The sequence below is a fragment of the Podarcis raffonei genome, chromosome 3, assembly GCF_027172205.1.
Source record: "Podarcis raffonei isolate rPodRaf1 chromosome 3, rPodRaf1.pri, whole genome shotgun sequence".
Taxonomy (NCBI): domain Eukaryota; kingdom Metazoa; phylum Chordata; class Lepidosauria; order Squamata; family Lacertidae; genus Podarcis; species Podarcis raffonei.
Window position 1 is genome coordinate 54793526 of NC_070604.1, and position 15758 is coordinate 54809283.

At 40.1% G+C, this 15758-nt stretch overlaps 1 protein-coding gene and 1 long non-coding RNA gene across 5 annotated transcripts in view; one reads left to right on the plus strand and one right to left on the minus strand.

The window, feature by feature from the left end:
- The window catches only part of LOC128410456 (uncharacterized), a 34912-nt gene that overhangs the window by 12707 nt on the left and 6447 nt on the right, over nt 1-15758 (plus strand). Inside the window, exon 1 of one of the 2 annotated variants that reach the window (XR_008329510.1) lies at nt 266-343. The exons of the other annotated variant lie outside the window; for it this stretch is intronic. This is a non-coding gene — a long non-coding RNA (uncharacterized LOC128410456). Of the gene's footprint in view, nt 1-265; nt 344-15758 lie in introns of those variants that run through there. 2 annotated transcript variants of the gene reach the window in all.
- HS3ST5 (heparan sulfate-glucosamine 3-sulfotransferase 5) overlaps nt 7471-15758 on the minus strand; it is a 142074-nt gene continuing 133786 nt past the window's right edge. For all 3 annotated transcript variants that reach the window (XM_053381714.1, XM_053381716.1, XM_053381715.1), the window contains exons 3-4: nt 11748-11886; nt 7471-9397 (exon numbers count right to left, since the gene is read on the minus strand). In XM_053381714.1, the coding sequence (XP_053237689.1) occupies nt 8467-9397; nt 11748-11854 (1038 nt within the window). In that variant the 5' untranslated portion in view covers nt 11855-11886 and the 3' untranslated portion in view covers nt 7471-8466. The remainder of the gene's footprint in view (nt 9398-11747; nt 11887-15758) is intronic.

Consider the following 15758-nt stretch of genomic DNA (forward strand, 5'->3'; position numbering starts at 1 on the left):
ATAGAATATAGAGAAGACACAAAAATATGAAGAAATAGTGATAATATAGAAAAAATGAATATTATCCCCTTCTAGTTGAATGAATGGCAGTGCTTCACATATATGAAATAAGTAAATGGGTACAGTCACTAAGTGGGCCGAAACCTTCCCCTCCTCTGGTGACAGAGGGTTGTTGCTCCTCCTCACACTCACTGGGCAATCCCGACTACAAGCCACAACCAGCCGTGGTAACAATTGCATCTCTTCTCTGGACATGTCTTGGCAACAGTACATCTCCATAATGTTTCCTTGTCCCACACCAATGAATGAGTGCCATGTTTTGCTCTCCTCAACTGTGTTGCAGGTACTGGCACGTTTATTTTGCTTCACAGAACTCAGTGGGATACCTTGAGCCCCTATTTGAGTAGGCCTGCCACCTTTGTATCACTGTTGGTGCATATCCTTCTGTTTCCTGTTGTGCTGGGAATAGAATAGAATAGACTGAGCAGAAGTTTTGGTTTCTGTAGTTGCCTAACTAGGCAAAGGTAAAGGGACCCCTGACCGTTAGGTCCAGTCGCGGATGACTCTGGGGTTGCGGCGCTCATCTCGCTTTATTGGCTGAGGGAGCCAGCATACAGCTTCCGGGTCATGTGGCCAGCATGACTAAGCAGAGCAGTGCACAGAAATGTCGTTTACCTTCCCGCCAGAGCGATACATATTTATCTACTTGCACTCTGACGTACTTTCGAACTGCTAGGTTGGCAGGAGAAGGGACTGAGCAATGGGAGCTCACCCTGTCGCAGGGATTCGAACCGCCGACCTTCTGATTGGCAAACCCTAGGATCAGTCGTTTAGCAGTTCGAAAGCACGTCAAAGTGCAAGTAGATAAATAGGTACCGCTCCGGCGGGAAGGTAAACGGCGTTTCCGTGCGCTGCTCTGGTTCGCCAGAAGCGCCTTAGTCCTGCTGGCCACATGACCCAGAAGCTGTAATGGTCAGGGGTCCCTTTACCTTTACCTTTTTATGCTAAGGGAACAATTTCCCACTGTGACCATGGCACTTTTCTGCTTTCATTCTGTCTGAGACCCATTTAAACAACCTGATACGGTGAAATTCTGGACTGTACCACTTCAGTCTACGTATGTGTGTTTTCATATCTTCATATGCTCCCTCCAGTAAAAAGTTACCTGGATATAGTAAATGAACAGATCAGGGAGGAGGATCTTTTTGATGTCCTAGTTTATTACCTTCAGGTAGATCTGCATATGTGCGTATATCTATATCTCTCTATCTCTATATCTGATGGGAGCATTTACGACCCTACCCACTGGCAATCTGCAGTGGCACAGCCAACAACTTTATTTGCACAACTCCTAGTCTACAGATAAGTATCTAGAATACTTGATTAGACAGCGTATTTCTAGTGTTGACAGCAGTAAATCTCAAGAACTCACCAGTTGAGTTCTCCCATGGTTACTTATTCTTACAAATGCCCTTGTCCCCAGACATGATGATCTTGGGACATTACAACCACAGTAAATGCAACTATTTAAAACTCCAGATTGCCTTCCCTGTGCATTTATCTCACTTATATAAATTTAATTGTGTGACAATAATGGCAGTAATGAGATGCATTAAAAGCAATGCAACTTCTTCCTAAAAACATAGAAGTCTGTTGGGGTATTTTGTTTGTTTGATTCACAAGTAGATAATAAATTGACATGCCTGATCTTATTTGGGGTAATTTGTTTACAGCATAATGGATTTTGACAAGGCCAGTTTTCTGCAGCTTTGCTTTGAAAATGACTCAAATTTTCCCCATGTTCAGAAACAAAAGCCTTTCCTTATAGAATTTTATCAACTTTTTGTTATTAAATGGGGTTAAATGGTACTAAGCGGTAATTCAGGCTTTCTAGGAGGAGTAACCTCAAGCTTCCCAGAAAGAGTAAAATGCGTTATTTATTTATTTCAAAAATGTATAAGTTGCTCATCATCCTAAAATGAATTTCAGAAATTAAAAATCTACCAAACATATCCAGAATTTTAATAGGAGTAACTACATCCTCAAAGCTGTCTTGCTTTAACATTATTAGGCAAATATTAGTTGCCATTTAAAGTGACAGTAGCCAATTTTCAAAGAAATTCTCATTTGAAAATACAGTACCATATTAAAGTAACTAGTGTCAGGCGGCTGCAAGCAACTCCCACACCTGGTTGCCAGGCATGTACAAAGACAAGGAAAAGTTTCTTACCATCTGTTTTTTATTCAATATTTACAGCCTCTTGGGTAATGGCATTGTCACAAGTAAATCTACACCCCCCCTTCTCTTCCACTTCCTCATTCATCATCAGCATCACCTCCTCTATGGGTGCCCTCTGCTTCAAACTCTTTGCTCTCCTACTTTTAAGGCTTGCCAGGTTCTGGGAGATGGTGGGTCTGGAATGCTTTCTAATGTTAACAGCGTTTCAGCCAGCTGCTGCTCTGGCTCTGCCTGCTCCTCCTCTCCCATTATTTCCCAACTTTCCCCCTCATCTTCTCTGAGCTGTGACCTCCCTCATACCCCTGTTTGTAATTCTGAACTGTCTTCCTCTTCTCTGGACGGGTCAGGCTGGGGAAGCGGTCTCCACTATTCCTCCTCTGCCCAGTCCCTGACAACTAGATAAACTTATTGTGGACTTCACAATCTTGAAACAAATGTTAATATCTTTAATTTAATACAGTAACTGTATCTGACTAGCTTTGTACCACACACCTGTACCCCATAGCTTCCAGCTTTTGGCAAATTAAGAGTCCAGATGGAATAAGGAAAATGGGATGGTGGCAGTGGCCCAGGGGTAGGAGCAGCATCAGAGTGGAAGTTGGGTTTTCATGCCACAAGAGGTCCAGAGGGTGACAACATGAGAACAGGCCTTTTCTGCGATGGCTCCCCGCTTGTGGAATGCTCTTTCGAGGAAGGCTTGCCTAGCGCCTTTGTTACATATCTTCAGGTGGCAGGTGAAAACGTTTCTCTTCAACTGGGCCTTTGGCTGATTAACATTCAATGGCCTTTTAAATATGTTTGGGGAGATTATTGATTTGTTTTAGTTTTATCTTATTATGTATTTTGTGTTTTCATATTTTTATGTTGTGAACTGCCCTATGATCTTTGGATAGAGGGTGGTAAACAAATTTTACAATAATACCACCACCACCACCACTATAAAGTATGGCGGAAGAACTCTTCACACACACAATTCATTGATATCTGTAGGTGTGTTGACAACAATGTGATAGAGGGATGCTGCCAAGGATTGTGCCTTCACTCTTTCCCTGTTGATAGCAATAATCCCTGAATAGCATTGCTCCCACCCATACTCATCTCTTCCTCTTCCTCTTCGTCTCCCTCTCCCCCACTCTCTCTGTGTAGGCAAGCAGGCAGGCATGTAGGCATTAATTACTAGCTTCCTAAAACCCGCCATTAAACAAAGAAAGAAAAATGAGAAGAAACAAGTGGGAGGAGAAGCTGGCATTGAGACAACAGAGAATATTGAAAGTGCAGATCATGGGCTACTCATCACTACTTCCCTGGCCTTGATCAACAGGAATCAATAAAACAGGATGAAGCTATATAGAAGAAGCTTTCAAATAATGTTGGAAAGAACCTTTGTGGTTGGATATTTGTCAAAGAAAACGGCATTGCTTTATCATACAATGGTATATTAGGTGCTGTATGGAATTTCTGTTTTAATTCTCTGTCCACCTCATTTCAAAAGTGCAATGCTTGTGTGTAGAGGAAAAGGGACCTTGTGCCGTATTATGTGGCCATGCTATCAAAGTCACATAACTTCTTTTACTCCTGTCGTGTAAATCATGAAATCTGCAATAGGAATCTTCACATGTTTGTGGAGGATTCCTGTGCCGTTTAGAAACAAAGGCTATCAGGCTTCTCAATGTTGCAGAGAACCCTCACTCCTAGAGGAGTCTTCCTGCTGTAGAGTATTGTAAACATGACTGTGTTAGGATATAGTTCCACTCCACCTTAAAAGGATCAGGCATGACTGTTGTGTGTCACATGCCTGTTTACTTCCAGCACAGTCTGCTGGGAACTTCCGTTTGTATATTGCTTTTGCTTTTTCCTGTTTTGCTTGGACACAAAGGAAAGCAGACATGTTTTCCCATTGTCCTGCTGCTGAATAAATGCTGTAAATATGCTTACACATGTCTCTGTCCGCTACTTCTGCTGCAAAGAGTTTTATCTCTGTTGGCTTGCGTGCTTAAGCCTCTGAAGGTTTCTGAGGCTTGAGTCACACTTTTGATGCTGTTCCGAGAACCGGAGTTTCGCTCGGCTGCAGGCCGATGGCTGGAGCCAGCTGGGGGCCTGCCAGACACCCCTGTCTCCCGGTAGCATCCCAGCAGACTGCAGTAGTGGGGGCAGGAGAAGCCAGACCCTGGGAGTGGGAAGAAACTCTTTTCAACATGCTTTCCCTCTATATGTGACTAATGCATTAAGAAGGCTCAAGCTTCAGCTACAGAAACGGGCTCTACTGTGGAAGCATCCTTACCCCTACCTGTCCAGGTCTGTAGCCACTGTACCACAACTGTCAGTCAACTAGCTCTCTCTCAGATAAATCTGTGGTCAGTACATAACTGAAATATAAGAAATTGCCTTATACTGATGCCGATGATCTTATTGTTGTCTCACTCTTACACTTTTTCAGCTCTCTTCTTGATGGCATTCAACCTGAGTTTCTAGGGATTACATCTGGGTGAAACACATGCTCTAGCACCCAGTCTTGCCCTCTTTGATATGCATGTCTCTTAACATTTCAAAACACTCCAGCAGGGTGTTCATAGGAGAAATACAAATGCTGTAGTGTTATATAGCAGCTACAAATTTGACTGAAAACTAAACCAGTGGTTCTCTTTCTGCTCCGCGCACCAATGAGCTGAATGGATATGATTTTCACCCAACATTTGGATCTGATTGAAATAGATGAAATGAATTATTCACAGATTGCACTTAAGAGATAAATGCCAAAAGGTCGAAAGTCTCTTAGAGTATTTCAGCACAATTCCCTTTAAAGGATGGTTGTTCCTCCCCTGAAGGCCACTCTTTGAGTTTTAAACAGGAAGTATCAGCAAAGCGTCGGCGTTTCTATTATCACTTGGGATTTTGAAGAATTCTGGTGGAATTAGCATCCCAGCTGTTATTGAGTTTTCTTCCAGCACATTAATCCTGATGGTAGCTTTCAAATCCGAAACTCTGAATGAGTCCTATTGATTTCAATGGCATTATTCCAGAGTAAGCAGTCTGAGGACTGTGATTATGACTCTTGGCTCCATAGAACATCTGGAAGATAGAATCTTTTGACTCATTTGTATGCAGTCATAAAAGCATTTATAAGAAGCTCTCTCATAAATGTGCTGTTATGGTCTAAAGAAAGTTTGTGAAGATTCGTCAGGGGGCATGCTTATAGATAAATCTGTCCACAAGAGGGCGCACATAGAAAAAATATTCTGTGAAGGCAGTGCATAGTGATAGTGTCCTCACTTTGCCCCAAATCACTGTTAGAAAACAGTGTGATATGTAGGTTACTGGATCCTACCTTCTCAGAGCACAGGGCTAGGTTAACTTTGCTCCAAGATTCATTAGATCTTAGTAAAAACACTGGTTCAACCATGTATGCAGCTGACAATTTTATTGGCATGGATGCATCCTTCTTCCTGGCACATGAAGGCCACTGAATAGTCTGGGAGCTTTCCAAAATATCTGTGGTTTATCATTTTTCCATTGCACTGTACCCTCCCCCCTCCGCACACCCCCTTGACATAGCATTTTTCAATTGGCCTCTGTTCATGAATATGAGTCTAGCTTGAACTCCTTTTTATCTAGGGGTGGTAAGCTCACTGTCACTTAACTGGCAACAAAGCTGCATTATCCACATTTTAAATATATATAAAAAGGTGGTGCAAAAAGCTTTCTTTCATTTCTTAAGCTTCACTATTGTCTACATTCTAACTATCTGAGCTGCTGTTTCTTTTAGTCTGTCATGTTAGTTTTAAACAACTGTATGTCTCTTCTGGTATTAGGCATCTATTACTGTCATTTTGGACCTCTCAAGCAATGATAACCAAATTACTTGAAGGGCATTAATGTTCTATAAGGTGTGTGTTGCCCCAATTTTTAAATTGGTTTTTAATTAATTATCTCCACCTTTTTGCAGTTTTGACTTTTATTCATCAGAGACAGCCTGGGGGTCATTATGATATGGTCATTTTCTTCCCGCAAATCTTTTTGTCTCTCAAACACACATTCACGCAAACCATGTGTTTTTCAATTTAGCTAAATTGAATTTAACTTGCCTTTAAGCTTGAAGCCCTAGCCTCAACACAGTGTCCATGACCCAGAGAAAACCCAGATAGACCCAACCTTTTTCAATCAATGGTTCTTTCCTGTGCAAAGGTACAAGTCATTGTGGTGTAGTGGTGAGAATGTCAGGCTGAGATTGAGGAGAGCCACTCAGCCTTGAAGCACACTGGGCGACTTTGGGTCAGCCACTACAGTGGAACCTCAGTTTTCAAACGTAATCCATTCCGGAAGTCTGTTTGACTTCTGAAATGTCTGAGTGAAGGGCTGCTGGGAATGTGAATGGTGAAAATGGAAAAACGTGCAGCAGAAGACGTTCGACTTCCGAGGCGCGTTCGAAAACAGAAGCATTCACTTCCGGGTTTTGGGCGTTCAGCTTCTGAATCATTCAGCAGCCAAGACATTCGAAAATGGAGGTTTGACTGTATCTGGCTTGTAGTACAGAACTGATGCAGCATGTGGTACATCATTTCTAAAGTTTTCAATAATAAATTACCTTAAACTCAAGTCTGCTCTCTGAATTGATTAGTTTTACTGATGGGTGGGATGCAGTGACGTCCCAGGTAAGCCCATATATTATTTTCCTTTGCAGTTCTATTTCATTACCATTATTGTGGTTGTATAGTTCATGATAATATGAGTTTAAAGATTTCCATTTTCTGAAGGAAGCCTTCTTACCTCTCATACTTTCCTTGACTTTGCTCATTAACCATGCTGGCATCCTCTTGGCTTTAGTAGTACCTTTCCTGTTTGCAGTATACATTCTACCTGAACTTCCATTATAGCAGACAATAGCACTCTGATCATGTGTCTATTACTATTTTAGAATTCATGATACTAATATTTGCTATGATACTCCAGAAAACAGCAATATGATTGTTATGCTATATGATTTGTCTTCTCATTTTGTATTTTTATGTTGTAAACCACCATGTGATCTTCAGCTGAAGGGCAGTATACAATTTATGTAAATAAATAAATATTATTAATAATAGATTGCCTAGGTTTCTAAGGGCTGATTCGGTGTGTGTGTGCATAAAAACTTGTTTAGTGCTTATCTCTCAACTGAACATGTGAATTGCCTCCTTTGAAAAATATAGTGTTTGAAATAATGTGACATTTATCAAAGAAAAGGAGAAAGCCAGTTGCACATATAGCAATTTTAATCCATTCCATTTTAAATACCACAATAAATTTAATTTTCACAATAAATTAAATAGCCATATTCAGTTTACAAAATAGAATTACTTAGTGTGAAACCAGTATTTACAAACAATATACATTATGTACAGCAGGTTTCTCTTTGTCAACGTACAAGTATAGAAGGGGGGAAAAAGACTTCCTTTTCGACACATGATTGACATGCTACAAGTGCCAAGATGATCCATACAATAAAAACAATAGTGCAAACTCACCACAGGAAATTTGAAACAATGTTGATTGCATGAGAGAATTTCTTTTCAAACAATAGGAAAAGAGTTCCAGTAGAACTCAGCATTACAAGGGATATATTTACACTGCAAACTTGTATTGGTTTTTTGCCAGTTTAATTAGTACGGTCCCCCCCCCCCAATAAAAAATCCTGGAAATAGTAGTCAGGTGAGAATTCTGTATTACAGATCCCCTGCCCAGGGTCAAAGAAGCATAGTTACTTTGAAAGAGTGACTGTTAAACCAATATAAGCCTGAAGCATAGATTTACACCTTTAAAGGGTCAATATTCTTTTAGCAATATGTATCCATAATAGCCCATCTTAGACCTTTCAATGCAATTCTTGCAATGAATTCTACCGTAATATTCTGCCTTCTCTCTAGATATGTTTGGTATTAAATTTTACGGAGCAAATAGAGTACTGACCCTTTGAACTGAGTAGCTGAGTTAATTCCTTTAAATGACACCTTCTCATTTAATTGTATAGCATAAAACGATGCAATTATGCAGAGAGTAAATTTTATGTTATTCACTGCTCTGTAGAAAAATTGATCCCACCTTATATTTGGTCACACACTGCATATATACAAGTATGCATGAAAAAGGGTTACTTTGATAGCTGTGTATACGAAAAGTGCATATTTTTTACTCTAATAGAGACACGGTGGCATATCTCCAGGTGCAACACACAGTGTTGTATGAAATTTACTTTAGGGCCAGTTAAATGTCCTCCCTGTGATCTGGTAAAATTTCTGATTAAAAGGGTGAAAGAACTTGCGCAATTTGGTAATGACAGAGGAGTCCACCTCCGGATGGATGCGTCCTTTGCTTCCCGCCAGGCACTTGTTAAAGACAATGTTAAACCGCAAGCAATAAAACCCTCTGGTGGCATTGAAATATAAATTATATTGACTTATCCTTGGAGGAAGATTTAAGAACTTCTCTACCAGCTGGAGTTCTGGCAGTGGTTCTGTAATGAGACGATCGCCATCGACAATATGAAACTGCTCTATGGGAAAGTATTTTAACCACCTCTCCAAATGTTTTGTGTAGATGCTTGTTCTTACTGCCTTGTATTTAGTGTTCACCTCACAGGTATTAGGATCAATGGCCAGCTTTTCAAATTTGTAGTAGGTTTTGTTTTTCCTTTCTTTTCCCTCCAGCACCTGAGTGTAATCAGAAATAGCTCTTGTTGTGGGTTCCCTGACAATGATCAGCAATTTGATGGAGGAGTTCATCTTATAAATCCTTTCAGGTACCTCCTCTGTGATAAAGTATGCTGGACTTTTCTCAATGGTTATCTGATGAGGATAAGAAAATGGCATTTTTTTCCTGTACCACTCGATGCCCTTGGCGTAGTTCTCATCATTATCAAAGAAGTGGATTTCTTGAGAAGCTTTGACCACTGCTGGGTGGAGGTTCAGCATTTCCAGCAGCGCCCGAGTTCCACCCTTCCTCACCCCAATTATTATGGCCTTGGGAATCTGTTGGACCAAACTGTGAAGTCGAATTTGCTCCTTGCTGGCATTGCCCTTCCGGAACTCATGTAGCAACCCACGCTTAAACTGTAGAGCTCGGAGTGGAATTTCATCTTGGCCATGGAGTCCAAATCGACCATCAATAGGGCATATGGGCTGCAGTCTGCAATTCAAAAAAGAGGCAAAATAGGAGTTATTAACAGTGAAATCTTACACAACTGCTCAGAAGTTAATGGTGCTTTCTGTAAGGTGAGTGGATATTGGATTTCAACATAAAGGTAACAAGAGACATCATTTATGCAACTGGGATGATTTGCAACAGCCCTATTAACTTGCCTGGATGTAGACAGTTATTATCATGGTAAGAGTTGAATTGACAGTAAACTAGATGGCAGTAGAACAGATAACACACAAAACAGTTCATCATGCCATTGCTTCATCCACTCCAGGAAGTGTCACACAGATACACACTGTGTTTCCGATGAAGCATGTAGTTGTCACTGCTTATATGTATGGATGTTTCCAAATGGTTGCGTATTGTGGGATCGATGCATGCAAGCTTTTTACAGTGTCCCCAAAACTTCAATGCCATCAAAAGGCTGGCCCATATTTTCTCTCTCCTTTAATTTGGATTCAACTTCTGTGGAAAATATGATATGTTGAAAATCCTTGTTGTCAGTCTTGGCATCTGAATGGCCTGTTTGCAGTATTAAGCCGTAATCTGGTAACATCCTCAATCAGGAGCTTGTGCCTTCATGTTACACATTAAACCATATGCTTGTTGTTACACCCACATGCACAGTTTTAAGCCTACACTGGAATCCAAGTACCTTGCTACATAAATGGAAGCCACTTCTGATTGAACAAGGCTTGTACATAAAACGGATGCAGAGTGATCATTGCATGTCTGAAGGCAGTTGAACCATGTGAGCAACAGGACTGTGATTTAGAGCAGCTCCTTGAGCAATAAGCAGTAGTATCAGCTTCTATACCTCCTAGACAGGAAGAGGTATAAAAGACTTCCTGTTTGGGCTAAGGCTTTGCCTGAGCAGCATCTGGCTTTGGCATATATTTGTGTGTCCTTTTGCTCTGACTCTCTAAGTATAACTCCTTCCTCCAGCTTAGCTGACTGTTGTCTCCTCCCAGGTTCTGATACCACAGCAGCAATCACTTTTAATAGCTCCAGGAGGTGGGAAAAGAAAAGCAGCAACCATAAGTTAATCCCAAGGTGTTAGTTTTCCTACACTTAGAATGACGTGACTGCAGATCAAGGAGCTTATTGAGACACTCAGACTTCTGCAGCAACAGAACAGGATTCACTAGTGAATAAAAGCCCCTCACAGCTTGGTAAAAACAGGAGATATTGGAATAAACCCTTCATGCCATTAGCAATAATTATATATGGATCCTGTAGCATTCACTGCTGCACGAGTTCAAGGAGTCAAGTACTGTGTCTGGATAATTTTATGACCATTAATAACATTTGTAGCTGTGCAAGCTTAGATTGGTGATAAGGTTAATTAAATTTCATGCCTCAGGGCACAGGACAAATTTCTGCAGGAGTCAAGAAGGAATTTTCATCCCATACATGAAACTGCATAATTGGCCATGGCCATTATGCATATCGTTAAGGTATGAAGTTTTGCTGGTGGATGGTGGGATAATGCCAGCCTAGGCATAGATGATCCTTCGTTTTTCAGTATATGCAGGACTTCATTTTCAAATAAGAAACTGGAGAACTAAATTGTGACAAGTGGCAGAATATGGAAAATTTGTCGCTTTCTGGGTGAAATGATGCATAGGATTTATCAGTAGGTGGATCTTTTTGGTGGTATTTAGGTCTGCATTTGTTCTCACAAGCTCAGTTTTGTACATCTGTCCTGTTGCTTGAGGAAATCATTCTCAGGCAGATCCTCTTCACCCAGTGTATCCAGCTTCAACACACACACAGCTAATTAACATAGTGAAAATCCCTCATCCCTGCAGCAATCTTTCAAGTGCGATAGGATTCCAGGCTTGACAAGCTAACTCTGCAGGCTCATGCATAATTTTAACTACCACAGTAGCACATTAATTGCCCACTCATAAATTTCAGAAAGGAAGATGCATAAATACATCATAACTGTTTGTCGAGACTCGAGGTCAATCCGCAGATGCACACACAGACAAAAATGAACTGCTGTAATGACATTTTTACTGTTTGCTGCTTTAGTTTCCTTCTGAAAACAACTGCCAATGCACATGGAATACAAATGGAAAGGCAGGATGCATTGGGTTAGGCAAGCTGAAACTTTTAAGTTTACCCACACCCTCCTCCACCCTTAAAAAGAAAGGAAATAACAATGAAAATCAATACTGCAGCAGATTGTATTTCTAGATCTTAGTAGTAAGACAAAGAGCTGGAAACCTATTCATTTTTTTCCAAAGTCTAAGAGGGAGTTGTGTGGGGAAACCTCAGCTAAAGCTATTTAGGATTATGAATGTCACCCACATGTGCTAATTTAATGACTTACCTATCCAAGCTCCCAACTCTGGCAACTAGATATAGGAGACTTCCAATAGCAAGGCTGCCTAGCACAAGGAGCTTCTGTCTCAGCAACGCCTGCTGTTTGAATAGCATGGCCCTCCATCAATCTTCAGGACTTCTTCAGTCTGCAGGGAGCAGAATACATAAACCACTCATGAGCAAGTGGCAATATACAGGCTAATGTTTATTAACAGGCAGTCAATCAATTCCTACAAGTGATTAACCCACACTTGCATCTTTCTTCCCCTCCCCCTCTCACTCACAAGAAAAACAGACAACGTGTTTATGTAGTGACGGTTTGGGCAGTGCTTCTAAATTCCAGCGCTACCAAATTCAGGGGGTTCTTGGGTCTTGAGTCCTTGAACATTCAGCAGAATGGAGATAGAGGTGGGTGCCATGTAAGCATGTCAGTTTCACCTGAATAATGTTGGATACAGACAAGTATGAAAAGGATGGAAAACATTCTTTTTGCACACTCATTCACTAGCCGTTTTCTGACATCCACATGTCCAAAGGGAGAGGAACGGGCATGAAGGTGCAAGCAAGGTTTACAACAGTCGCTTCCTTGGGAGAAAAGTCAGATATAAATGAAGGAACCTGGCTACACACTCTCATGCTCCTGTTTCCCTGCCTCTGGGTGTCTTTTCTTTGGGAATAAATCAGATGTTACAATGGCATAGTTTGTGTGGGTTGTGCCAAACTAATATGATACGGTGTGATTTGTAGCAGGACACGAATTGGCAGGTGAAGCTCCTGAACCACCTGTTTCCCTGAAACCACTTGTACTGAGCCTCTTATATGTTCAGTTAAGATTTCCCATTTCAAAACCCCAGTGGATATTCTCTGAGAAGGCTAGAAGAAACAGGAGGGAGTTTGTGGGGTGGGGAAGCCTGGGGAGCAGGGAGAGAGAATGCTTTAGGACTCCACTTATCCTGCACTTTTTATCCCACCCAACCCCATGGTTAAATGCTAAATTCAGCAGTGACCCAAATGTAAATAATGGCTCTCCCATCATAACATCTAGTTTGCTCCTTTGCTAGATGGAAAAACCGAACAGGTAAGACTGCAAACTCAGAAAAACATGAGCTGGTTTTAGAAAAGGGACATGGAATGGAACGGAAAAGTCTGTCAAATAGCTGGCTCTTCAGATGATCTAATCTTTGAGTAAAGACTACATCTGGCAAAAGAGAGTGAGATTGTACCCATGCCTCCTGCCACATATACCTATATTACTTCTGGGCTCCCTCATAGGTGTGTTTTGACCAGTTAGTTGACCAGGAATGTATGTAGGATATGAGTGTGTGGTTTAGGCCTACAGTATATGCAAAGATCTTTTGTAAACATTACAAACAAGCAGACAAGTATGGTGGGAACAGAGGTGAGATAGACATGACCAGTACATAGGACAGGCAGAGATCATATTGTTCTTCCACTGTGTGCAGTCTATTGCCTAAATAGTTCTATGGAAAATTCCTTCAGCACGGGCCACCAAACCTCTAGAAGAACCTAAGTGGGTATTATTTCAGTTATTCAGGGTTACTTACAGTGCTGAATTCTTGCTTCTAATGAACGTGTGAACTAACTCTAGGCAACCATGGTTTTGAATATTTTAATCTAAAGAGACAGATCACACCCCAAGCTTTATTTTGGTCGAAAACACTGTGGGGTTTGCTTTTGTTTTGCAATAAAATCTAAGGCCCTGTCTTGAAAGATGCATGGAGAAAAAGTGGCACATTTCCCCTGAACAACTAAGTAGACAAGGATTTTAAGGGATTTTCACAAAGCTGTACAATACGCCTTAGACAAAGCTAGGATTTGAACTTGGTTCTCAAGAATTCTAGTTTGAGCATTAGCTACAAGATGATACTCTCTTTTTTATTTCTCTCCCTACAGTCTTTTTTAAAAATCCCTTGCATGTTTTTTTTTTTTGCTAAAATAGGTGAATTTTTTCCCTTAGATTTTTAGTAGTGAAGATATACCATTGCCAAAAAATTATGATTTGCACTGAGAATATTACCAAAAAACCCCCACACACGACAGCTTGAAATGTGTGTGCCTCTATAATCCTAATTATTTTAATTAAATTCTTTAATTTTAAAAATTGTTGTTACAATGGTATTAAGACCAGCAAATACTTACAGTTTTATAGCTCTTAATCTAATACTACTGATATGAACATCAACACAAAAGTTACAATTTTGGAGGAGATGGTTCTGATTTGAGTTCTCAAGACTGCAGTCCTAGAGAAATTTAGTTGAACTTAACAGGACTTACTGCAGAGTTGGCAAGCACAAGATGGTGCTGTAACAAACTTGAAATCCAGTTCTTTATGTTGAAAATAAGCTTGTTTAAGTGTCTCTTTTCATGTATAAATATGAGGACTTCAGTGCTCATTAATGTCTGCAGACTTTGTCATGAACACAGGCAGCCGTAGATGACAGCAAAAAATACATGAAAAGACAATTTATTGTCTCTGAAATTTCAAGGTTATATCCAACTAAGCCTTACTCAGAGGAGACTCACTGAAATAAGTGAATCTAAGTAATGACCATAGATTTAAATTGGTCTGCTCTGAGTTTCATTCACTGGCTTCAACCCATAGTCTTTAGTGTCTTTCAGGTAGCAGGAGGGGAACAGATACCTTTCCGTCAGATATATAAGCAATCTTTCTCTGAGCTTCCCCCAATGTTTTAATTGCACATAATGACACAATCATCATCTTGTTAGCAGCAAATTTAATGATTTACACAGAACACTAAAACAAGCTGCTTAAAAATGAACTGCAACTCAATTGTCTTTAAGGTTTCACTGAAGTCATTCCAATATTTTTTTTAATTCTTTGTCAAACAGTCCTTGTGAATTCACATTATAAATGTTCACATATGCATGGATTGTAGTAATGGATCCAAAGAATTTGTGGAGGCCTGGTTAGGAATGCAGTAAGAATTTCTTTAAAAGGCTGATGCTCTTTTACAATTCCTTAAAATTCTAACCTCTTTTATGGTGCAATTTGACCCCATAAGGCATTATCCTTTTAAGTGTGCCTGTCTCAGATATAAGAAGAAATCAAATTTCAGTTTTCTGAAATTGTTTGCATGATCATCTTTAACTTGGAAAAGTTTGGATGGCATCACCCCACCCCCTGACTTAAGTAAGTTTACTTGGACAAAGTCTGAAATCCAGCTTATGGAAGTGGCATGGTTGTTGCTGGAAACTGTTATCCCATGGTTCATGCAGCTTATCATATAGAGGACTTCCCATAGAATATTTTCTTATTAGTTCTGCAGACACTGGCATGGAAATATTCCATTAGGTAACTGCTTAACATGCAAACCCATAACTCAAATTATGACACCTGTGTGGAGCCCCAATGATGGGAAAGGTGTTTTTTTTTCCTGCAGCAAACATAGTTTTGCTATAATATATGAACCAGCTCTGAGAACTTGATTTAACAATAACAATTACTGTAAATAATTGACAAAAAGACAAAAGGAAGATTCATAGACTCTGAACACCTGATCCCTAATAGCTAATTACTGGCGTAACTGAATTTGTCTCTTATTTTTATTTTGCATGTTGGTCCTCACCAACTATTCTAGTGAGTGAAAGATGCTTATGTATTTTTAAAATGGGAGTTAATGCAAAAAACCCCAATACATTCTGGTAAGTTAGATATAAAATAATAAATGCATCTTTCAGTCTGTGTTTAAGTCTTAAACTGCTATAACAGTTTAAGTTTGTTTTATGCTCTTTTGTCATATTGTATTGTGCCACATTTTAAAACAAACATCCTGAGAACCAGCTGACAGGGAGGTTGTCTATAAATAAAAGGCTTAAATCATTTTTGACTCAAGAAAGGCCCTATGCCTTGCTTGACATGTTTTGCATGTACATAATACCTTGATTCTGTGGGTGGTTTCTTTTATAGAAAAATGTATGATATATATACAGTGGTACCTCGGGTTAAGTACTTAATTCGTTCTGGAGGTCCGTTCTT